Here is a 24769-nt window from a genome sequence, read left to right on the forward strand (position 1 = left end):
CCAGAGCAGAGCAGAGGGGCAGAATCCCCCGCCTGTCCCCCTGCCCATGGTGTTCTGGATGCAGCCCAGGACACGTTTGGCTTTTTGGGCTGTGAGTGCACATGGCTGGGTCATGTCCAGCTTGTCACCCAACAGCACCCCCAAATCCTTCTCAACAGGGTTGCTCTTGATCTGTTCATCCCCCAGCCTGTGTTGATACTGAGGATTGCTCCAAACCTTAATTTAAACACTAGGCTAGGACGCATGAATACAGCAGCAGGAAAATAGTAAAGATGCTTCAAGGAAAACCAAGCTGTCTGCAAGTCAAGACTCCACAATGACAGAGAATATATTCCCATGAGGGTAACAGACTTCTTGTTTTTTTCTCAATTGCTCATTTTCATTCTTTTTTGCATTTTGCTTCTTAGAGGCATCATCATAATAATTAAGCATTTTAAAAAATTTTTCTTGATGTCTGTGTGCGTTCAGAACAGTTTGTCTTGAGTTTACACATTACTGGCAAAATTTTTTCCAAGAAAATGCATTATTGCAGGAAAGTATAATCATCTTGAATAACGTTGGTTTGACTCATTACTGATACAAGTTCACTGATTTTCAGAGGAACTAACCAATGAACAAGGTGAGCCGAGCATGTCAATGCTTCATGTACTCCAGAGAAGCCATTTGGAGCTGATATTCCAAAGTAGAAGAAGAGCTAATAAATGAGAGCAATCTTTTCACCTACCAAGATGTCAAATATATTTTTCTTGACTCAAGAGCACAGGGATAAATATAAATCTTAGCTAATAAAATATTTAAACTGAAGTGTATTGGTTCAAAATTGCATTTGGCTTGCTGTTGCATAAAGTTTGTCCAGCTTCTTCCTCCAGAGTTATTGGATATTGCAACTTGCTGTACTGATCACTTCTTTTTTCTGCAAGCTACATGAAATACTGACTTTCCTTTTTTTTGGACTAAAAATTGCAAAATTATTCATACTAATGAGTTTACAGATTCATAATGTTTTAAGTACAAAACTCCATCTTTTTAAATTCCTTTCCATAACACTGTGCTGAATTCTTCATTACTGTAATCACTTAGATGATAAAAAAACAGCACAACAATTGCTTTATTTCAAGTTCCTTCTAGACCCACAAACACCCTTAGAAAAAAACCCCAACTATGCAATTCATAAAAAATGTTGCCTTCATTGTAAAATGTTCTAAATAGAAAAATTTTAAAACTATAAAAAATAATCTACCACAGTATTGCTGTTTCAAATCTGTTGAAAAGAATTAGCCATCTGTCATGACAGCAGCTTGACCTGATGGCCCTGCAGAGCAGCAGTGAGATCAGCAGGGTCCCTGCTGAGCCAGCAGTCCTCTCCTGCCGAGCCAGGCCCTGATGCTATTCCCTGGCACAACAGGTTGTCCTCAGCAACGCCACTTCCACTCACTTGTTCTCTATGATCTGGAACACCACTGGTGTCTGGATTTCCAAACAGAAACTGTGCAAAAGTCATTGAAACCATGAGGTTCCACAATAAACCCAGGTAATAAGCTTGCCCGAGTAGTATGTCAGAATCATCTGCAGATTAATATTTAACTTCAGAATTTACAGGTGGCTGCAATCCCATGTTTTTTTTCCCTTCCTAGGAAACCAGCGACAAAGCTGCACTGCCTGTGAAATGTGAATGAAGCCTCTGAACCTCATCCATTTCCCTCCTTAACCAGGGTATTATTTTGATCAGTTAACGGTTTACAAAAAAACCCCACTGATTAAGGAAAGGATAAATCATAACAAAGAACACAGGAGGGGATGGTATCACTCCAGACTTGGTTATTCTCTCATGCTGTTGAAGAGCAACAACACAGTAAATTATAAAGAAACACAGGTTTAAAAATTATGTAAACTGGAGAGCTGAACTGCTCCTGCAAGCTGCTGAGTAAAATGTTGAGCTGGTGGAGATATTATGTACTTCATTTTAGTGGTGTAAGAAATTTTATCAGTGAGCATATTCATTGACAACATGGGACTATCAGCATCTAGTCCACTTGGATGGGACAGCACTCCTCAATGCACTGCAATAATTAGTGCTTACAGAAGCTTCTGAGATACACAAGCACAAACACATCTTTATGCCATTGACTTCTGCTTATATTACTTCAGTCACTTAGGAGGCTCTTCAAGTTAAAATTATGCTACAAAATTAACTTCATTCCTCTTTTAATATGATTAAGATCCTGCATAATATTTAGACACCGCTTATGTGTTTCAACAGTTTTAACTTTGCTAACTCTTCAGTTCTTTCTACAGGCAATTAAAAAAGACATGACTGAAATTCTTCCATCTCAGTCAAATGGATTGATGAGTTTTAATGGAGCACATTTATTCCAACCTTTAATTAAGTTTGGCAGTCTGAAATCATTAATCTATGCTTTGAAACTATGTACTGTAACGTGAGCATTTAAAACCATACAAGTCAATCTTGTTATAAGGTGGATGTCTGAGTGATAATGCAGCTTTCTAGAAGCTGCCTTTCATTCCTTTAAATTACCTTTCCTTAGCTCATGACATAAACCATTAAGGATTTGCTCCAACAGGGGATGAAGCCAACCTCAGTGTGATACTGCTTTGGCCAAAAGCAACCATTTAATCTTGCAAGGTTATTGTAAAAGTTGATAGGCAAGGAATCTGATCTACATTTTCCATCCCACATAAACCTTAACACAGTTACTGCTTAAAGAAAGAATCAACTGCATTATCTGGTGTTATTCTGCTAGATTATTCAGTGACTCCTACGACCAATTTCCTTGTGAGCATATTTGCAGCAGCTTAGCCTTTGGGGTGGAAATAATTTCATTTTAATATGTTTTTTGGAGCACTGCCAGAGTTACAGGCATTTTTTATGCAAGAGAGTTGTACAAGCATGAAAGTGCATACCTTGAGATTCTGGGTTCTCTTTCTAGAAGAAAATAAGGACTCTCATATAGCATTAAAGTATAAAATCTTTCGAGTAGCCATCTTGGCTACTTTTCAACACCTGCCAGAAGACCTTATAGTTATTTTTTGGCCTTTACTGATGCTTTAAAGTCCAGCACACTCAAGATGGATGGGAGATAAAAAACTACTGAGAATTCTCCCAAGCAGCTGCTGTTTGGAATACAGTGATCAACAAAACACACCAGTTGGGGATACCTCTGAATGAAGGCAATCTCTGGGTTTGTTTTAACAGTTTGAGCTGCTGTCACAGAATACCTGGCATCCTGTGAACAGGAACAGGTCTTTCTGGTAACAGCTTTTCAGGTTGTCACTGTTCCTCCACTGAGGTTCCTCCCTCTTTTTTCACCTCAGAGTGAACTAGTGATGTGAGTGTTCCCTCTCTTGGTTGCACAGCTTCAGCTTCAGGTCTGTACTGAGCTGCAGTTGGTAGATAATTATGATATTATGGCCTAGAGGAGGTATGGAACTTTTCAAGCAATAGAGTACAAAGTAAAGCTGATTAAAAAAAAAAAAAAAAGGACTATGTTTTGGAGGCTTTTGGAATGCATGCCTTGAATTTCCTTATGAAGAATTCTTAGTTTGGAAGGTTTCGATACTCTGTTTCAGAAGTCAGATGTAAAATCCAAAATCAGAAGTAAAAGGGAAATGCAATTGTGGAAGATGTGAAAGCTTTTAAATAAGCATTTGTCCTGTCCTGCACACAAGAAAAGAAACATGAAATTTAATGTTATGGATTTTTCTTTTTTTAGAAATAAGTTCATTTAGGAGAATGGGTCTTTTTGAGTTAATAATTTGTGTTCCATTATTACACAATGACTTGGCACTGAATGTTTCCAAAAGTTTGTACCACTGCACTGCAGGACTTGTGCACATTAACAGATCACCAGCTGGATGTTTCCAGCAGTCACAGCACAACCGTGTTGTCTGATGCATGTACACTAAACAGGCAGTGCTGGGGAAATCCTTTCATTTTCCCTTCCACAAAACTAAAAAGCCTATCTCTTTAGAGGCACGCCCCTTATTTCATGAAATCCTACACACCCCAAACTGGGTGCTAAAGCTTCCACTACTAAAGGGGAGGGTGTCATCCCTTTAATTTCATAGGCACAATTATGATATGATTAACTCTTGATTGTGGGAGCCAGGAGAGTTGCATTTATGGGTAACTGTGAGTTTAATATTAGACAAAAGAAATACATATTTTCTAAAGGGCATTCACAGGTAGTTTGTCTGAGCCTTGAAATCAGAAAAGAATTGTGCCTCTCAGCCTGAAAAGAAAATGTGGACTACAGCTTATATCAACCCTGAAGCTGGTCTCAATTTTGTTCAACATTTGAAAAATTAGGATATATCAGATTTCTGGATCATATGAGACAACAATCACATTATTGCTTTATAAGTTTTGCCTGTTTATCAATTTTGTTGAATAAATGCTTATTCTTGTCAAATCAAAAATGATCCAACAAAACATCCACTAACAGTGACCCAGTCATTTAAGCTCAAGCTGCCCATTTCTACATTCATTCCACATTTCACTCTCTAATATAATTACTCCTGTTTGGAATAGACAGTGATGAAATGAGCTGGCCTTTATGTATTATTAGTTGATTAGTTTTTCCATATTTGCTGAAAGAAAACCAGTTACTGAACATTCTTATTAATATTAAAGTGTTTCTGCATCTCCTTCATGCTCTTTAGGACATTTGCTATATAACAAAAAAGTATTTCTCCTTTCTTCTTCTGCACTACAGCTAAGTAAATTTTCATTAATAATTATTAGGCTTTATGACTTTTCAGGAAAAAAAATAGTTTAATCTAATTAATTTTATTTTAACATCTTCTGATAAATATATTTAGACCAAGGACCATTTATTATCATTTGTGTTTCCACACCGGCTGGAGCTAAAGGAATTTTTGACATTTTAGTTCTATACAAACCAGGCTTACGATTACAAAAAATGACACTTGGCTGCTGTGTTGCAAAGAGGCATGAGATGGGGCTCATAATGCCAGTTTGGTTCCCTAGGATTTATTCCCTATGTTGAGATTCACAACAGCCACCATGCTAAACTCTCAGATACCTAATTAAGACAGAAAGGAGGAATAAGATGTGTGAAATTCTGGCTACTCCAGTAAACACAGCTTAAGTCTTTCTCAATCTGCAAAAAGTGTCTTAATCTCCATCCATGCACAGGAAGTCCTTCTACCATTTCTGGAGCTAGTAACATACATACATACATACATACATACATACATACATACATACATACATACATACATACATACATACATACATACATATATGTTTATGCAGTTGGCTTATTTAATTATCAACTTTACAAAAAGTATACAAAAAGTCAGCAGTTTAAGCTATATAAATTCCTTCTGGGGCAACCAACAGGTTGGGATGTTAAATAAACTAATCTCTGCAAGATTTGTAGCTCATTTGGGAGATTAGATAAATGTAAGAGCCTTGAGTACAATTTTAGAGAAGCTAAAGAATTATACATTCTTTCCATGATTTTATTTACCTCTTTTTGCTGGAACATGAAACCTTCAGTCTGTGATCACAGAAATTACATCATCATCAGTGCATAATCAGTATGGTAGGTCAGGAACAGTGTTCCCAACATAAAATAAAGGGATTTTTTCCTTTTTTTTTCTTTCGTCTTAGGTGTCTTTTTCACTATTCTATAAAAGGTTCTTTATCATATGCATTTTTTTTAAACTTTAGGACATGACATCTTTTGCCCATTAAAAAGGTTTGACCACCTTTACTTCAGTAAGGAACACATTTTAGAGAAAATGACAACATGTAGTGCATGTGAATTTTTTTCGAGTCCAGTTACTTCTCTTGACTGTTTCTTAGTAGATAGAGAAATACATTATTAGTTATGCCCTGAAGCATGACACTAATTACTGCCCACCATTCTGCCCATGTTTATTCTTGATGTACAAGCAGCACCTTCTGCCAACCACATAAAGGCATCAAAGTAAACCAGACATCACAGCAGCTTAATAGATCTAGTCATAGCATGGTTCTTAATGAACTCTACATTCATGTAAATGTCTATTATACTTATGGAGCTCTGTCATGAATGAAAATTAGCTCAACAGTTATTAACTGAGACAAGGAGAAAGGTCACCTCGTGCCTTTGGAAGTTAAATGCTTGCACTTACCATAGCAAGGCTGTGAAAATCAGATGGAAAACTTAACTAAAACTTATCTCATGGTAAGGGAGGAAGCATGGTTAGAACCAGGCAATGGTCACTAGGATGTTTACATTCTACTTCTCCTGCTTGTTTATTGTATGACAAGCTCTTCAGATTATTACCCGCAAAAATCAACATAAGACAACACATCTGAAGTCAACTAAAACAGTTGACTTCAAGATTGTGCAAGTCTTGCTTCCTTAACTGAGTAAAGTATTTTATAGTCTCACAGATTAGAACAAGCCACTTCAACCAGCCAAGCTGCTTGAACAGACAGTTATTACTATTGGTGCTCGCAGAATTCCAAATAATTCTGTTGCCTTTATCTCAACTTTTTACCCCAGGACTGGATGTACTTGGACATACAAATCACCCTGCTGACACGGCAGACAGTCTACAGCCATGACCATGTCTCACCCAACACACCAAAGGAGAGCACCTCCTTCATAGCCTCCCTCTCCCTCTATTTATAATCTTTACTTTTATTTATGCATTGAGACTGGAACACAAAATTTAACTCTGTGGGCACCATGACTGGAAATGTGTGCCTCTATTACTCTAGAGATAAGTTTTCATGATCATGAGGAAAGCCAAGGAATAAGACAATTCCCTCCAATAGGGTGAGACTGATTGAACTCTGGTGGATCCAACCAGAGTCTCTCGTCAGGAGGACCTCACATGATGAGGGTATTGCTCTCCTTACTCCTATTCCTTCAGCAACAAAACTGCCCTATAGCCAGAGGACACTATAAACTTAGATCTTCTGAAAAACATTTCTGTCTCTGAAGCAACTGAACAGTAGTTGTTACTAAATAAATTTTAAAAAATATATAAGACACAGTTTAAAGGAAAAGACAATGAATGACTTACATGTGACTGCAACATTAGGAATCTCAAGGCCGTGACTTCTCAGAAATAAAAAAAAGTACTAGAAGAAAGCATTATTTTACTAGGTAAAATAATGCTTTCTTTTCTTCTTATGCCAAGATATACACGACCTTGTTTTTGCAATGATGTATGAAATTACTGATCACTGTCCAAAAGCAGGCAGACAATCTCTAGCAACACAATAAAGACCTTGCAACACAGAACACTAGATACAGGTATGTAGAGGTAGTACTTGTGATATCAAAGCCCTTTTAAACTGATTCAGAATGGAGACTCCATATATTGCATTCAGGAATGGCTACAGCTACACCTTGGACCAGTTGCTTCCTTCCACTGTGAGATGTGGCATTTTATGAAATAAAAACCTTTTCTTACTTTTTGACCAGTTTTAGTCAAGCTGCCCCCTACACACAGAGATTATACAAAGAATCCATTTAGCATATATCCTCTCTTTCCGAGAGGCTGTGCAAGTGTTAGAATGGAGAAGAAAGCTTTGACTGGTACAGGATGCAACTAAGAAATGCTGTGAGCACAATTAATGCCCTGTGAGACTGCCATCGGAAACTGCCACATCCACCGTCCTACAGATTAACAATACTTCAGGTGTTGAGACTTTATGAGATAAGTTTTGGACTTTTCAGAACAGGTGTTTTTGTGTTTTGCCCTGTTTGGCTTTTTCCAGATGTGAAAGCAGCAATCACACTACAGTGTCATAGAAATTGCTTGGAGCTGGAGTGTCAGAACTCAGAACATCCCTTTGGGAGTCCAGAGTTGCCGGGACCCTTGCCAGGGGGCTCAGAGACCCTGGCACACAGCCCAGAACACCAGTGGGTTCGATTACGAACCATGGAGCAAATTGCCACCTTTACATGAAAAGATAAAAGCCACAGCAGTTTAAACAGTGTAAGAATAAAGTAATCACAGGGTGCAAATGTAGGTTTTAGGATTTTTGGTATAGGGGTTTTGGGGACAAGATGGAGGGCTTTGGGGGTGTCTAGCCTTTCTTCTTGTTCTTCTCTACCTTCATCTTCACTGGTGATGTTGGCACTTTTAGATTGGGTTAGAGTAGAAGCTCACTGTCTAGCATAGATGATAGGTATTGGAAAGTAATTGTAAATATTGTAGCTGTAGTTTTTAGTATATAAAGATAACACCGCCCTGGGGGTAGGCAGAGTGCCTCTGACTGTCCTGCTGAGCAGACCTCGGCTGGACAGGAGAAAGAATTTTATAGGTAAGATACAATAAACAACCTTGAGACTGAGAAATGAAGAGCCCTGACTCCTTCTTCAAGCACCAGGCTGGGAAAAGAGACTTTCGAACTTTTCTCGGGGTCACTCTGACCAGCTAGAGACCCCGACATTGGAGCAGATTTGTTCTTTGACTATTTTGATAAGGTCTGTGTTCTGTTTCCTCTGCCTTATCTGTGTGGTCTGCACCATGTTCCTCCCTGAAAGTACAATACAGGAACAGGAAGACAAGGAGCTGAAACTTGCAAAGTGTTTTCTTTGTGTGGCATTAGCAGTCTGCAGACCTTGATATGCTATACACAACAAGACAAATTCTGTTTCCTGCCCACTCTACCATGCATATACATAAGCATATAAAACAGTAGCACACAAACAGAACCCATGATACATATAAAAAAACAATAGAAACAAAACCAAGAATGAAAACAAAACAAAAAAAATCAATGAAGAGATTGTTTTAATGACAGCTATAAACTAATATACCAAGGAAGAAATCCCCACCATTGGGTAAATTACTTCAAACGGGCAAATATCACCCAGTGAAATAAACAGCTGATCAGAATGGAAATGTAAGGTTTCTAAGCTTCTTTTAACTAAGTAGGTGTTCCCTTATGTACAGAAAGCAACTGAGATTTTCAAGTGAGATCAAACATAAGAAAAGAGAGTGAGAGCAAAATGCCCATGATGTTGACTAATTCAAAATGATTTTGTACAACGTTCAAACTTGCAACTGATTCATTGTCTTCTTCTGGGAAAAGGCTGTCAAATGAGGCAGGCACTAAAGTCATATTTTTGCTCTTTAAACCTGCTTGTCTATTAGCATTCCTTTCTGCAGGAGAACTGAAATCAAATGCAGTATGTTTCACACCTGTAGCTATGAGACTTCTTATACTGATAGCTGGAAGCATCCTTATTTACTTATTCTGCAGTGTCGTTATTTTTTCCCCTTCTACAAGAAAGAGAGCATTTTCTACAAGTCCTTCTTATTTTCTCTTTGCACCTTTCACTCAAGGCTACTAGCATGCAAAGTGAACTGTCTAACTCTTTTAATAATTTAACGTGAAAACACGCACATCTGGCCATCTGCTGCTACAGTTCAAGAAACTCCAGCATTTCCGACGGCAGCTGCTGACTACGCGAAGGGCAAACCAGGGCAAGAGCGACCCAGAACCTCAAACCTGCCGTAGGTATTCTGACCAGGGCAGGAAGCTCTTCTCAAGTGCCACCGCAGGCACGTTAACATCACCCCAAAAACGCAAATAACTTTTCCTAGCAACTGAGACGTGCTCGGTTATTTTGTGGCAATCGCTGTGGCTCGGTACGCGCATCCCCGCGCAGCCGGGTTCCCGGCCGGTTGCATCGCGGGTCCCGCGGCTGCGGCAGCGCCCGTACGGGCGGGGCGGCGTGGGGTCCGGCTCGAGGGTCACTCACCATGTTGACTTCCGAGACCACGTCGATGCTGGCGATCTCTATCCGCATGCCCACATCCACGGGCGGACCTGCGGGGGGAGCGGGAGGCGGCGTTAGCGCACCTGGGGGGGGCCGGGGAGCGGGTCGGGGGGCCGCGGGCGCCTCACCTCCGAAGTCCGGGCGGAGGCGGATATCGTAGCCTTGGAGCAGCCCGTCCACAGTCTCCTTCACGTAGGACATGTTGCTGGGCCCGTCGGCGCTGCGAGAAGAAGCACAAGCGGGTTAGGGAGGCGGCCCCGCGCCCGCCTGTCTCCCTCCCTCCGTCCGCAGCCCGGCGGCGCTCACCTGCGCGCCGCGCACGCCACGGCCAGCGCCAGCGGCAGCAGCAGTGCCCGCGGGCCGGCCCGCCTCGCAGCCGCCCCCATCCCGGCCGCCGCTTCACGGGGGACCAGCCGCGGACTGGAACTTGGCGCGGACCGGCGAGGAGAACCAATTCCCGAGAGCGGGACGCATGCGCGGAGCTGAGGGCCGCGGCCCCGGGGCGCCCCTCAGCCCACCCCGGCCGCCCGGGCCCGTCCGGGCCGCGCCCGCCGCGGGCTGCTGAGGGAGCGGGGCCGCAACAGGTACCGCGGCAGCGCTGAGGGCGGCGGCGCCCCGCGGCTGGCGGGGCACAGCGGGACCGGGACCCCTGAGCTGCCGCAGGGAAGGGGCTGCCACCGCCGGGCGCGGCCCACCTCGCTGGAGCGCCGGCTTCCCGTCAAGAGACAGTGAATGATTGTTGAGGGCGCTTCGGCGTGAAAATTCCCCTCGATGTTATGTTAGCCATGAAGTGAAAGGAGCATGGCTATTCGGACAGAAAGGCACGTTTTGCTGCAGGTAGCCTTTTGCCGAACGGCGAAGGCTTGGCAGGACGCGCCCGCCCCGCGGAGCGCTCGGTGCTCCCGCTGCTGTACCCACGGTTCCCCGGGTAACTGATCTTTAGTACCAATGTTTTAACCAATGTCATTGATCTTGCCTTTAGAACTTCTTCTTTTTTAAGACTCTCGGAATCGATGCTCTAATGTAACCTGACCTGTCGTGTGCATCATTACACAGTGACTGATCGGAGCCCTGTGAATAGTTCATGACTTTGCCGGTGCCGCTCGCTTTCAGAGCACCGTAGCGCAGCAGAAATAACATTTATCCCTTTCAAGTTCAGCCCATCTCCTCTGCGCCCTACACAGTCCTGCGCGCGGTGCCCTTGGGATACGTATCGAGTCTGCTTTTGAGTCTGCTACAGCGTCATGCAGACTTGTTTCTGAGAAATGGCAGACTTGGTGATTTTTGTAGCTGAAATTTGCCACGATACTTGAAAAATCCTGGAATATTGGTATAGTTTGTGACACACCTTCCAGTGATAGTTTTGAGCAGCTTTTGGAACAAATTTTTGAACAATGCATTCTTCCTGAAAATTTATCTCTTTTGAAGAAGGAGCCCAACATGCTTCCTGAGAGATTACTATCGAGTTCTTCATCTCACACCTGCTTTCTCCAACCACACTTGTACAAATTTATGAAAATAATTATTTTATCAGTTCTTTGTAACAGTATATAAGAAATATTTTTTATTTTCTTTGAGGCGTTTTATATTTTTTTTCTTTTCCTCCTAGTTCAGTAATTAGCTGCTGAAAAATGTGACCTCCCAGCTCAACCTGAGAGTACTTTAGGATTGCTGTTCGGAAAGAGTTTTGCTCAATTATAATTAATTGGTGTGGCTTGAGTAGAGTGCTTTAAAAAAAAAAAAAAGAAATCCTACCAATCCTACCTATAGCTGTCTGCCAAATAGTATCTTTAATTAGAGTTGTATCCCACACAGCCATCACAAAGTTACCTGGGTCTTTTGAAGCACTGAATTAGGATTTACCATAGAGCTATATATTTTACTTCTTGATGGTATGCAGCATTACATTAGCTTTGCCATAAGCCATGTGAAAGTCAGTTATGCCTGTATTTAAGGGAGACCACTGCTCTCCAAGGCTTGCCAAAATCTGTCTTGAGGCATAAGTGCAGGGGCTTATTCTATTAGAATACTTAATCTGCTGCACATTCAGGGCAGTTTTAATTCAGATGAGCTGTAGTCTGGCCCCTGGAGGTGAATTTCTGATCTTACAATCTGGTCTGAGAAGGCACGAGCAAAGCCTGTGCTGCAGGTCTCCTGCAATCAGGGATGCCTCAGCCCAGCAAATATACTTCCAGGAGGGATGAAGATGTTCTTATTGGCAAGCTGGTTCCTCTGAGAGCTCTCCCAACCAAACTGTCCTGGCTTCTGGAGACCAGCCTCGAGCTTCCTCCACTGAACATCCCAAAAATAAGACCCAAACTATTGAAATTCAACTCCAGTTTGTACAGTTCGATTACTGGGAACATCCAGGCTCTAAACTTGGGTTTTGAAACAACTGTAAATATTCTGCAGTGTAGAGACAATACTGAACAGATCCCTCAGCAGTGGGGGCTTGAGAACAAAGAGATTTATATGGTCTTTTTAATAACCATACAAAGGAGGAGCTGCATGGCATTACACTGCCAGAGCAGAAAGGGTGAGAAGGATTTCTGTTTCCCTATGGGAAGGATGATGGAAACATATCTGAGACGTGTTTTCCATTGTTTTCAGGATTGAAAAAGGTAAATTATTACAGCAGGACTTCCCCTCTCACACGTGTTGCTAGTTGAAGTAGTCAATGAATTAAGAATTTGGAAGATCTGCTCTCTTTGCAGATCATCTGTTTCTAGGAGAATATAGTATGCTGTTCCAGGACACCAGTGTGGAAGAATTTTAACATAATTTTGATAAAACACTCCATGTGACATAGTTCTTGCTTCAGGATCTCTTCAACAACCCCTTGTGCAAAGAATTAAGACATCCAAAATGAATGACTATGGGGAAGGGGCTGATGCTCAAATATTATGACTACTGTTTAGAAGTGTTTTCTAAAGCTTCTACAGGTGACGAGACATCTGGTAATCTGTTTTTGACATGTGCTTCGAATGACAGCTGCTTCTGCAGTCAATAAATTGATTTCAAAACACAGCAGTGTGTCTTTCCATCCACTCCAACAGGATTTGCTCAAATGCCCAGGCTGAGTGAAACCTGGGGGGTACTCAGCATGGCTTTTGGGCATCTTGGAATTTGCTGAGCATCCCAGAATACAGGCAACTAAGTAGATGGCTAATTTGCAGGTTTGGAAATCAGGCTGCTTAGTGTCCAAAGTTCTAGGAGCTTAACCTGGAGAGTTTTGGCACTAGTTTTCAATATTTTTAGTACTCTCTCTCACCTCTGAGATATGCAATTATCAATCTGTGGTTTTTTAATAAGACTGGAGATAACCAGCTGCTATACCAAAAAATGTGCATGTCCTCTGCATGGAAGTGTCTACCTTCACAGAAATAATTAAATATTTCTATTGCTATTGCCTTTCCTGTCCACTCCATCAGTGGAATGAGCTCCCATGGCAGAGCTACCACCCTGACCCATGTGTGCTGTTTAGTGACACCAGTGGCAGGGGATGCAGTCAGTTCACAGCCTATAGGAGCTGTAACCCCATTGTACCAAACCCAGTTTGGTTTTCTAACACTTGTGGTGCCTTCAATTTCTGCTCTTATGATTTTTCTTATGATTATTTCCACATACTGTTGTTCAATAAGTTTTCTTGAAACCCTTGCTAATGATAGTGCCAAGTTTCTTTCCCAATAATTTCTACTCTGGGTTTAGTATGTATAGAGTCTATGAGATAGACATATAGCTTGTAAATAGGATTTAAAAAATCTTATTTTGTCTTTCTGGTCTGTGTTACAGAAGGAAGACCTTTTGGGTGAAGAATAATTTCATATTTGTTAGATGTATGTAAGCACTAATAAACTAAAATAATTGAAATGCACTAGTTCTAACATATTAACCTTTTTTTTTCATATTCTAAGGCATGTCAAATGCTTACTAGAAGCAAGATAAATAATATAATCATAAACCATGATGCAGAAACTATCCTGGGCCAAATGCATGTTCTTTTTTTATCTTCATTTTGTTTAAATTTTCAGGATGGCATCTTTTTTCTTACACAAATTAATGTTTCCACTTTACTAAATACCTTTTTTGCACTGCTCATTTTAATTTGGCACCAGAAAGTGCACATCATACAAAGATAATGTCTTGCTCAGATAATGTTGGCTAATTAAAAAAAAAAAAAAAAAAGCAAGATCACTGGAAAAGAGGGAAATTTGGAGATTCTTTCTGTGTCCTTCTAGATAAGCTCTATGGGCAGGAAGACCACAAGTTTTTAAGAAATAAAGGAGAAAAAAAGCAAAAATGATGACTATGCAATCTCTCTCTAGTGATATTTTGTGCCTTAAAAGTAGAATGAAAGTAGGTGTCAGTGTGCTTCTACTCAAAACAAATGGGGAGCTGTGTCCCTCATACTGTAGACGTTGTATATGGAGGTGATGACTGAAAATGCTAATTGTGATACTGACAGGTTTTGAGAAACTGCAAATAGGGACTTGCAGGCCCAGGATACTCCTAATCTGTGTCCAATTGGAACTGCTGTGTGGATTTTTCATACTACATACACAGCTGAAAGAAAAATGAGAATTAGGATGGGTACACATTTTTTTTTTTACTTGGCACTAAGCAGGCGACATTTTGCAGTAATTACATCAATAATTTAAATTCAAAATTTTAGATCTTTTTTTTAACAATTAAGATGAATGGTTGGGTTTGAAAACTATGAATGGTTGGGTTTGAAAACTATGAAGTGAAACCTTGGAATTGTGAAATGACTACCTGGGCAGGTAGAAAACAAATCTTGTTCACATTTATACATAAAGAGGCAGGTAACGAAAGAGGTCACTTATTTCATCTGCTTAGTGATAGCACTATTGTTGTTTTGTACCTTCAGCAATCCCTCGAGTCAAATAGAGCTTTTGAGCATCTTCTCAAATGACAGAAAACTGCAAGCTGGAAGTACTTTTAGTGTGCCTTGGAGATTTCAGTGCAGCAGCAAAGCTGTGCAAGCGATCGTCAAGAGCTGAGGACTGCCATGCTGAACTTGTACTTTATCCTGAGATCTGTAGACAGTGTTTTATCCTGGGATCTGCTACACACTGAGGAGATCACCTCACTCTCACTCTATTTCCCTTTCCTTTGGGCCTCTCAGCAAGCCCTCACTTTTATCTCAGGAAAAAAAAGTTTCCTCTTTGTGCTCCATTTTCATCCCTCTCTTTACACCCGGTAAAGATCAATTAAGGTCTTTCTAGTGCATGTTCTATGTTGTTTTAAAGGACTGTAAAATGCTTAGGACAGTTCTTTTAAGGAATTAATATCAAAACTGTGAATCAGTTACTCACTTTTAATAGTCAAAATGAGACGATATGAGCTCTAGGATTTTGTCCTGTAATAACTATAGCCAGGATAATTTAGTGAGTCTTTAATCATGTCAGCTGAACATATGTACTACTCATTTGAAATCACTTTTTAGATTTCCCAGCTTTTTTTGTCTAGACCACCATTCAACATGCTTTCTTAACATTACAGAATTTGCTTCTTCTCAAGATGTGCATGCCCAGTACTGTATCCCTAATGACAGAAAACCCTAGAGCAGCACATTTTCTTTGTCCTCTCTCCTCACCATCTCTGGGAAGCAATGTTGCTTCAAAGTCCTTCATCCCATCTGTGAAAGAATCAGAAGCTTCTTCATCCTCTGATTCTGTCTCAAGAGAAGTAGTAGGGGCTAAAGATTAAGGTGTTTGTCCCAGTTGCTATAGAGATTATTTTAAAAAAAGACAATTTTAGTTTCAGAGAACAAACCATTCTGGGCAAATAAGGATAGAGAAGCCACAAGTGTTCAGACAGACACAAAGAATGTGAAGGCAGCAGTTAGTCTGTGTGCATTTGTATAGTTTTTATAGACATATTAACTACAAGGAGCCTGTCATCTTAAGTGTTGTTGGAAAAAGGAAGGCAGTTGATGGCAGCACTGCAGAAGCTGGTTTTAAGGAGGTATTTAGAGAACAGAGACATATGAAGGATGATATTGTTTTGATTTCTCTTTAAAGGTACTTCAGATGCTTCATTTTTAACAACTCCTAAAAGTTGATTTTTTTTAGTAGTGGCAATATGTCAGAAGCAGAATAGCAAGAGTTAACACCTGATGTTTTATCCTGGAGAAATTGAGCACATGTATACCTTTTGATTACAAGCAGCTCCCTTGGCTTTAAGAGTCTGATACATAGTGTGGCAAGGTGCTTTTACATTTGTAGGTCCTGTCTTGATTTGTGCAGTTTTTGGTTGTTTGTTGTTGTTGTTGTTTTTTGTTTTTTGGTTGTTTTTTTTTTTAGCATAAGAAACTAAACACTTTTAGTTGAACGGCTCAAAAATTATTTTTTTGATAAATGGATTAATTTAACCCAGCTTTCCCTTGACATTGTTTTCAGAAGCAGCTCACTGCAAATCCCTATTAAAATTATCAGGTTATGAGTATTATTCTCATGCTTAAGCATTAGTATTCTCACACTCATACATAAGTATTTTACCACACAGAGCCACTAGAATGCAATGTGTCTCTTTCTCCCATTTCAGTGATGTGATGCACTTACTACAAACACTTGTGAATGTGAGTCATGTAAACAAGAGCCCAGCTTGTTTTCTTCTAGCAATAAGGAGATAGAATGGCTGAATTTAATCACATATGAAATTTCTCTGGAGATATCTTCCATAATTGTATAGCTCAGAGAATTCCTTTCTCAGGAAGAACTAAGTAAAAACTGGATCAAAATGAAATTTTATTTGAGAAATATACATTTTTTGCATTATGTACTCTCAAGAATTTTTGAATTAAAAAATAGTCCTGAGCAACCTGGTCTATCTTTGAGGTTAATGCATCTCAGAGAAGAAAGTGCGCTTGGCTCTGCAGTTGAGCAGGAGGTAGGCTACTCAGCTTCCCCTACTAATTTCAAGTATTTTGGGGATCTAAAGGGTGATAACATAGCTTTTTGCTTCTTCTTCTGGTTTATAATTCTTCCATAGAAATGGTAGTTCCAGTTCCTTTTTAATCTCCAGCAGCCTCTGCTTATTTGGTGTACTATATTGCTGAGAAGGTTGAAGATCCTGGCTTGTTGTTCCTCAAAGCTAGTTTTACAGTAAGAGTTTTGGGCTTTTGACTTAAATCTGATTTATGATGAAAACTGGTGCTGAATACAGGCCTTTTCTATTGGCCACCATTTCCAGTTTTAAAATTAAATCTACCCAAAAGTATTCTTAGTGCACTGAAGACCCAGACTCCAAATCACAAACTCCTCAAACAGCCAAGATCAGTAAGAAGGGAAACAGACATTTTGGTTGAGATTTTATAGTACTTGTTTTTAAACAAAATGTAGGTTGTGCCTATATATGTTAAAACCCTACAATGGAAAAGCTTGAACAGAGTCAAGAATGGGCATGACAAACAGAAACAGTTTTTTATCTTGCTATTGCACCTGCCTCATGAAAGGTAGGCATTTAATATTTCCACTCATTATCAAAATCGTTTGCTGCTTCCAAAGATGAGGTGACAATAAGACAAATTTGCATTGTATTTCAAGAATATGTTTACAAATATGTCACCTCTCACATTTAAGAGTGAGTTTCATGGAAAGAGCATAATATAACAATAAAACTTGCCAGACTGAAAACTTGCAAGCTGTTTTCTTCGATGATGGTAAATTCCCCTGGAATTCTGTTGTCAACTTACAGCCGTGAAAATGACAGCATTAGGTGCCACCATGCATAGTCATACCTACGCTAGGGGAAAACAAAGTGGGCATGACTTTAACAAATGCAATAGTCCTACACACCAGCTGCTTGCACACTCCTTTCTTGCCTCAGGAACACATTTGAAGAGTGAGACAGATGCTTCTGGCTTGCTGAAATAAAGAGCACGTGTGAATCTCTTCTGCTGAGAGTCACTTTGTCATCAGGGAAGTGTAAGACAACAAGTAATTTTACTTCTCTCTTTAAGTGATGTGGGGGTGCAGGTCTAAAATCCAAGATTTATATGTGTCATGTGGGCTGGCAGCAGTCACTGGAAGTGCTCCATATACTGAGAAATGGATTGTGCCCTGTCATTTTAGCTGCTATTTGCTAGTTGAAAAAGAACCTTAAAAATAAAGGCTAAAATAAGTGCAAAGTTAAGAATTTGAAGAAAAAAGGAAATTGAACACAAAGACAGAGAACTGGCAAAGATGTTCCTCAGCCAGATCACAGAAGTGGGATGCTTTAGTGGTTTTTTAACCACTATTGATATCTCTTCCCACTGCAATGGCAGGCACGGGAGCACAAGGATGCTCCCATGGATAATTGCTCTGGGAAGAGGTGTTCAGGGGGGATGGTTCAACAGCATGGGGTGTTGCTTTATTCACTGTTCATACATTTTGGAAAAGACTGAACTTTTTATGGCTGCCCTCAAACCCAGCTCAGAGGGTGAAACCATTGTGACTTCTCTTTTAGAGCAATGAGCAGCATATTTAAGCTCAGGAAGCAGTAAAAGGTGAGATAAGGGATGCAGGAGCATCCCCTTGTTCCTTTGAGCTTCTCTTGAGCAGCATCAAGCATTTGTGTGATGTCAGTATGAGCTTCAGACAGTTTTTAGTACCATTTTGGGACAGAAGTGAATAGAGGTTGAAAGAAGATTAAGTTTTGTGTGCAGAAGAGGCCAAAAGAACAAATAGCAATGTATTAATGATTTGGAAACCTTTCTCTCTCATCTTTTCCTACTGTAAATGTTGATTTTGCAATCCTTCACATAAGTTGACTTCTCATATTCTCAACCTCATTTTTGTGTCTTCTTTGTCCTGCTAAGTGCCTCTTTAAGTGGCTTGTTCTTTGATTCAAAGTGTTTCTCTCCCTTCACCTGGTATATTAAGGCTTATTTTTTACTTCAGCTCAGGAAATTATCAAGGTTTTAATTTCAGAAAATCTGCAAAATGTGTTTCAGTGAGAGGTGCTAGGCCATGTGAGTGGCAGACAAGTCAAATTGCTTTCACCCCCCTTTGAGAAAGCAAAGTGTTGCCTGTCTGTAGTCAGAAAGGGAGCTGAGGAATTAGAAAATTTGTATTAGAGGATTAAACTGCAATAATGAGGCTATAAGAAAACAAAGTATTTTAAATGTAGAGAAAAACTCAACACTATAGTAAATAAAGAACTCAGAATGAAAAATGCTATCTTGTTCTGATCTAGAATCATCTGCATATGTGGCAGGGTTTTTGTTTACTTCAGTGAGTTTTGGAGCAGGACCTAAATAACACTAATATCTAAACCATACATGAGTCAAGGAAGATTTTTACTTCTTGGGTAAGGAAGAGATCACGATGAAAGATAAGGGTAAGAAAAGACCTTCTTGGGTGAGAAAATATCTTATTAACCCAAGATATTGGGTTAATAAGGCAGCAACAGCACCTTATCCATCCTCCTAAAACCATTAATCTTGTGAAGTCTGCCTCCTGGAATTGTATATTTGTCTCTTAAATATTCAGCTTCCTTTTTGTCCCTTGGATTTTCCACCCACTCATTTTCACCATCAGCAGTGGAAGTCTTAATTTGTCATGTCTGAGTGTGCTAAGAGGTGAGGGAGATGATGGTGGAGGCCTGCTCACAAAGACAGGGTATTGCTCAGAGAGTGTTAATCTCATGTACTCTCATATCTGTGTCCAGCAGAGAAATATTTAGAAAGCTGATTATGTATTAAACATCTGAAATAAGACACAAAGTTGACACAATGTCTAAACTACTAAGGACATGGGTATTGGTTAAATTATTACCTGTTTGGTAATAATATTTAGTATTTCTATATGTTTTTAATTCTCTGCGTGCATTTGAACTAATTAATGCTTTCAAATATCGCTTCAAATATGGAAGGCTTTTCTAAAATTTGAAGAACAGGAAATTCAGACATGGAGGTGTGAGAATGAAAATTTTAAATGCAGATTTGGTTATTCACCTCCACAAGGTCTGTGTTAGTCTTATGTATAAATTGATGCATGTAGACTGAGCTACACTTGTTAGAAGATTTGGCCTAAATGTCTTATCCAAGGTCACAGAATTCAATGGCAGAGCTGAGAAAGGATCTGAAGAGTGCATCTTTAAAGGTAAAAAGTAACTGAGGTATAATACTATTTCTGTTTTTAAGTGCATTATGCCCTCTGAATTTTATAATTACAATAATGATCTTTTTCATGCTGTTCTTGAAATATTCAATCTAGTACATAAGACATGAAATGCTGCAACAGCACTGGATTAACCCCATGGTGTACACAAAGTAGCACACTCTGTGACTGCATCCAGGAGATTGTATTGGTACCATCATAAAACACTTAGAGTGGACTTGTCACTGCACCTCAATTACCTATTGATTCATGCACTTGGGTAAAAGCAAAAGGGCATTGCACTTCGTAAATTAGTGTAATTCTTTCACTCTGTTAGGAGCAGACTACCCTCCCTTCATAAGAAATCCTGCAAGGATAAGAAATACTCCAGGAAGATTTAAAAGGGTGAGGCACTCCTCAGAGGCCCTGGACCTACCTGGTCTACTTCAAGGCTGGTTGTGCTTTGAGAAGTTTGTACCAATGACTTTTAAAAGTCACTTCCAAGCTGAATTGCACTGCAATATCCCTTTGTGTGGGAATCATTGTGTTGGATGGGTAGAGACTATACAGTGGATAGATACAGAGGCTATTCACTGTGCAAGAGGTGAGCTAGCTCCCCATGTTGCTGTAGAATGGGATTAACTTCCTCTTGCTTACCACTGAGGACAGGGCCCTCTGCTAGGCTAGCACTGTAAAATACCTCTCTGGGAGAGTAGTGAGGATCTGGGAACTAGTTATGGAAAGCAGCTGACAAATATCTTATCTTGTCAAATTATCTTAGCAGCCACTGCTGTCAGCAGGACAGAGCAGCACACTGTGCCTCCCAAGCAGCTCTCAGCTCCTTGCAAATGATACTCAGGTACACCTCAAAATACTTAAGAGAAGTACTTCCTAATTTTTTTCTCTTTTCTACCTGCTTATCTTTACAGTGTTTTCTTTGCCTGGTGACTTTGTATTGATGCCTATAAAACAAGACCACCCCCCTTGTGCAGCCCACTGCTGCTACTTTCCTTTCCTCTTTGAGGATATGAAATTTTTCCTCAGTAACTTTGAGATGTGAGTAATGCCACTCCATGCAGCAACCACCAGATGGTAATGAAGAGCAGACTAGTTATGTGTCTTTTGTAGCTTTAGTGTATTGCCACAGTGGCAAATTTTGCTTTTACTAGCAGACCTTACAGGTCTTACACCAATTTGTTCAGCTGTTTATCTCTGGGCCAGTCTGCTTGGCAGCTCTATTTGCATTATGCCCCCAATCATTCTGTTTGCTTTTATACTAAAATATGTGAAAGGGAATATTCTCTACCTAACACTGATATTATTATTTAGTACAAAAACGTTCTCATTATAAGGAAGGTTTGGCTGTATTTGGTGTATCACTATATGAACTATCTCTTGTGAGAAGGTGGATGCAGAACACCTTTAAATGACTGCATTCCTTGTTTCTTCTGCTGCTACTATATTTCTCCAAATGTTATGAAGGATGTATCTCTTTCAAGGTAGAAAGAAAAGTCTGTTACTGTGAGTGTTTGATGTCAGCAAAGGGAGCAGTGTTGAGAAGTGAATCAAACTAAAGCAAAGTTCTTAGTTGAACATTATTGTCAGTGAAGAGGTGGTGTTGAGCACAGCTCGCCAACCCCCCATCATGGCAACATGAGGGAAGAGCAGCATAAACAGGGCCTCTTAAGTATGCTAGACTTTTGAGAACCAGATGTCAGCCCCACAGGGCTCATGAGATTCAGAAGTCTCAGTTTTACTTACCTGCCTGCAGGATTTTGGGTCCTTTATGCAGTACTTGTGTAGACAAGTAGTCAAACTTTCATCTAGGTCAAGTTTTCAGGTTTTTCCTGGCATTATACAATCCAGAGATTTGCAACTCTTTCCTTCCCTCCTTTTAAAGAAAAATGAGGCTCCTCCTCCTTTGGTGCAAGCCAGGAACCAGGAAGGCTGGGAGAAAATCACGAGAGCTGTTGCCAATGGCTTCACTGTGGCTTCCATGGAATATTTAAATCATTCCCCAGGTATCTGCCCACGACTCATATACTTCTGGGATTAGTTGACATGTAATGACTGGGAACAATGAAGCCTTCCAGGAAGGCAGTTTGTTGGTACATCTTCTCTCTTGTTCCTTCTGGGAGCAGTTGCCAGCTGTCTTAAAACCAGCAGGATGCAGCTGTCTTAAAACCAGTAGGCAGAGCAGCAGGCTCTGCCTGAAAGCAGGAATCTAAAGGATACTGCAAGTGGGAGCATCCAGCCTTCCTCTCCATCTGAGCTATGGCAGCCCCCACAAACTTCCCCTGCCACATCCCCCTGCCCCTCTCTGCCCTGCCTGTTGCTTCTGAGCGCTGCAGGAAGTGTGCAACTGTTGCTCATGGCAACCAAAATTTTTTGACACCTTTTGTATTAAATGTGGGAGCCCTGATAGGGAAAGGCTCCTCCAAGATACAGGGCAGTGTCTTACCAAACCCCTCCCCACAACCTTGGCTGCCATGACCTTCACCTCAATGAAAGAGAGACAGATTTGCATTGCTTATAGGACCATCTGCATTTCCCCCTGCATGAAGAGGGTTCTCTTATCTTGTTTTTCTGGGGATGCCCATTTTAGAGACAGAAATCAGGAGATCTCCTTGATTCCCCACTTTGCCCATGAGGACAAAGGGCTGTACATGTGACATGGGTCAGTGATGTGCCAAATTATATGAGTGTGTGTGACAGGAAAGTATTGGGGTCAGATGAGAAAGTAGAAATGAAAGCACAGGAATCCTCTAGTGCTTTCTTGGTGACAACACTTTTTGCCCCAAATTGCAGTTCCTGCAGTGAATGCTTCCACAAACACTGAGAGGTCCCGTTAAATATGAAGCTCACAGTTTACCTCCTTCAACATCCATGTGTCAATCACTATAATCCATATACATCTTCTTGCAATCAGTAATAGCAATATATGCATGTGTGTGTGTATATATATATATATTTGGTAATCAAAGGATTTTCTAGTCTTATTCCAAGCAATCAAGGACATATGTGTTAAAATAACCATGGTACTGTAGAGCAGTCTTGTAAATACCATATGTCAGAGGAAAAAATACACAGCTAAATGCATGTCGGCATCAGCTCCTGCAGTTTCGTAGGAGTTCTGGCCATGGAAGTGAAGCAAAGCTGGGCCAGCTGGAGGTTCAGTTTTACATAGAGCTTATGCTGTGCTCTGAAAAGACAGGTGAGGATGTGACTAGAAAACTGACCTGGGACACAGCAGACTGGAATTAATCTCATGTTCTGCTGCAAATTTCTTATATTGGAAGCAGTTACATTTCATACATTGCGTTGCATTACCACTTAAGCTTTTGGTGCCTCTATTCCCAGCAAAACAGAAATAACAGAACTTTCTTGTATCCAGTCCTTACTTAGTCTTGTTTAGCTAGAATATAAGTTCTCTAGAGAGGCAAGTGTGTAGGTAAAAATTTTGTGATCAGATACTGAAATAGGAACTGGAAAGAAAACTTCTAGAACTACATCAGGAAAGGGAACTACAGGGAAAGATGTAACTGGAAGAAGACCCAGAAAGAGCTTATTATCTTACTGTTCTTATTATCTTACTGTTCCCAGAGCAGAACTTAAGTTTCAATCAATAGACCCAAAATCTACATTCCTTAACCATAAACACATCACTAGAGATGTGGTCAAGGCTCACAGTGTCCTGGTATCCTCCCTGATTGAAAACGCTTTCCTGAGCAGGTGGTACAGACTTGCCCTGAACTCCAGATCAAAGTTTTGATAAAGCCAAGACATGCAGGTTTCCCTGATGTCTTTAATCAGTGTGGATGTTGGAGAAGAAGGGAATGAAAGACCCTTTAGTTAGTACAGTAAAGGTATCCATAAATTTTCTTGGTCATTTGCCAAAAGTCAGGATGGGGGTATGCATTTTCCAAAGAATGCATACCCAGCCCCTGATTTTTCTAAAAAGGATGTATGTGAAGACAGGTTGTTTGTTCAATATTGTAAGAAACTCTACTGATTGGGATAGAAACTAAAAAATCCAAGAAATCAATGACTTACCTATTTAGATGAAGAAACATTGAGATACTTGGCAGTGATCCCAGTTTTATCTTCTCTTTTCTAAGAGTTAGAGGTTTTTAACTATGCAACATATAGCTGGGCATTAAAGATTTCCACAGGCTTTTTAATCTTGTCTGTCTTCATGGATTTGATGCCAAAACTAAATCAGGTAAAAATCAGCTGAATAATTAAATCTGCTGGAGGAAAGGATGGAACCTATGATTTACCTATATAACCTGTAGTGTTGATAGAGCCTATGATTTACAAAGAGGGGAAAAAAGCAGCAAAACCAAAAAGTACAAACCCTGTAAAGGTTAGATAATGATTAACACAAGAAAATAACTGACTTCCTTTTTCTTTCCGCTTAATCTGATTGCAAAATAGAAATGGGAAGGGTGATAAGAAAATCTGCTTCTCTGTGTTGTAACAAATAAAAAATGATTAAGCTGTACTTAAGATCCATAGCTTTGGATAAACCTTCTTTTGAGGCTTGGCCAGAATGTTTGCTTCATCAAAAATCATTAGTAGGATACATCAGTAGAGGGACAGAAAAAAAATTCTATTTAAAAAATTCAAGTGCTTTCTGAGCATATGGAGCCTGGCAAAAATAGTCCCCTTCTTACAATAGTCCCCGATGGGTGAGAATTTTTCAGAGAAATCTTGGAAGAATTGGTGGTAAAAGCTGGAGAAGCTGGGAAAATGCTGAATTCAGCAAACACTTTTGGGGACCATCAATCCAGCCTGTGACCACTAAATCCTTCTTGGAGTCATCAAGTTATTTTAGAGAGAGGATATAACCCAGATATTCTGTGAAGAGATCAAAGCCCATTT

The 24769-nt window shown here is 40.2% G+C and overlaps 1 protein-coding gene across 1 annotated transcript in view; it reads right to left on the bottom strand.

The window, feature by feature from the left end:
* Positions 1-10165, bottom strand: part of GABRB1 (gamma-aminobutyric acid type A receptor subunit beta1) — a 103488-nt gene extending 93323 nt beyond the window's left edge. Inside the window, exons 1-3 of the mRNA XM_050974110.1 lie at positions 10086-10165; positions 9908-9999; positions 9762-9829 (exon numbers count right to left, since the gene is read on the bottom strand). Of these exons, the coding sequence (XP_050830067.1) occupies positions 9762-9829; positions 9908-9999; positions 10086-10165 (240 nt within the window). The remainder of the gene's footprint in view (positions 1-9761; positions 9830-9907; positions 10000-10085) is intronic.
* Between the last annotated feature and the right edge of the window lie 14604 nt (positions 10166-24769).

Source organism: Serinus canaria, chromosome 4 (assembly GCF_022539315.1).
Source record: "Serinus canaria isolate serCan28SL12 chromosome 4, serCan2020, whole genome shotgun sequence".
Classification (NCBI taxonomy): Eukaryota; Metazoa; Chordata; class Aves; order Passeriformes; family Fringillidae; genus Serinus; species Serinus canaria.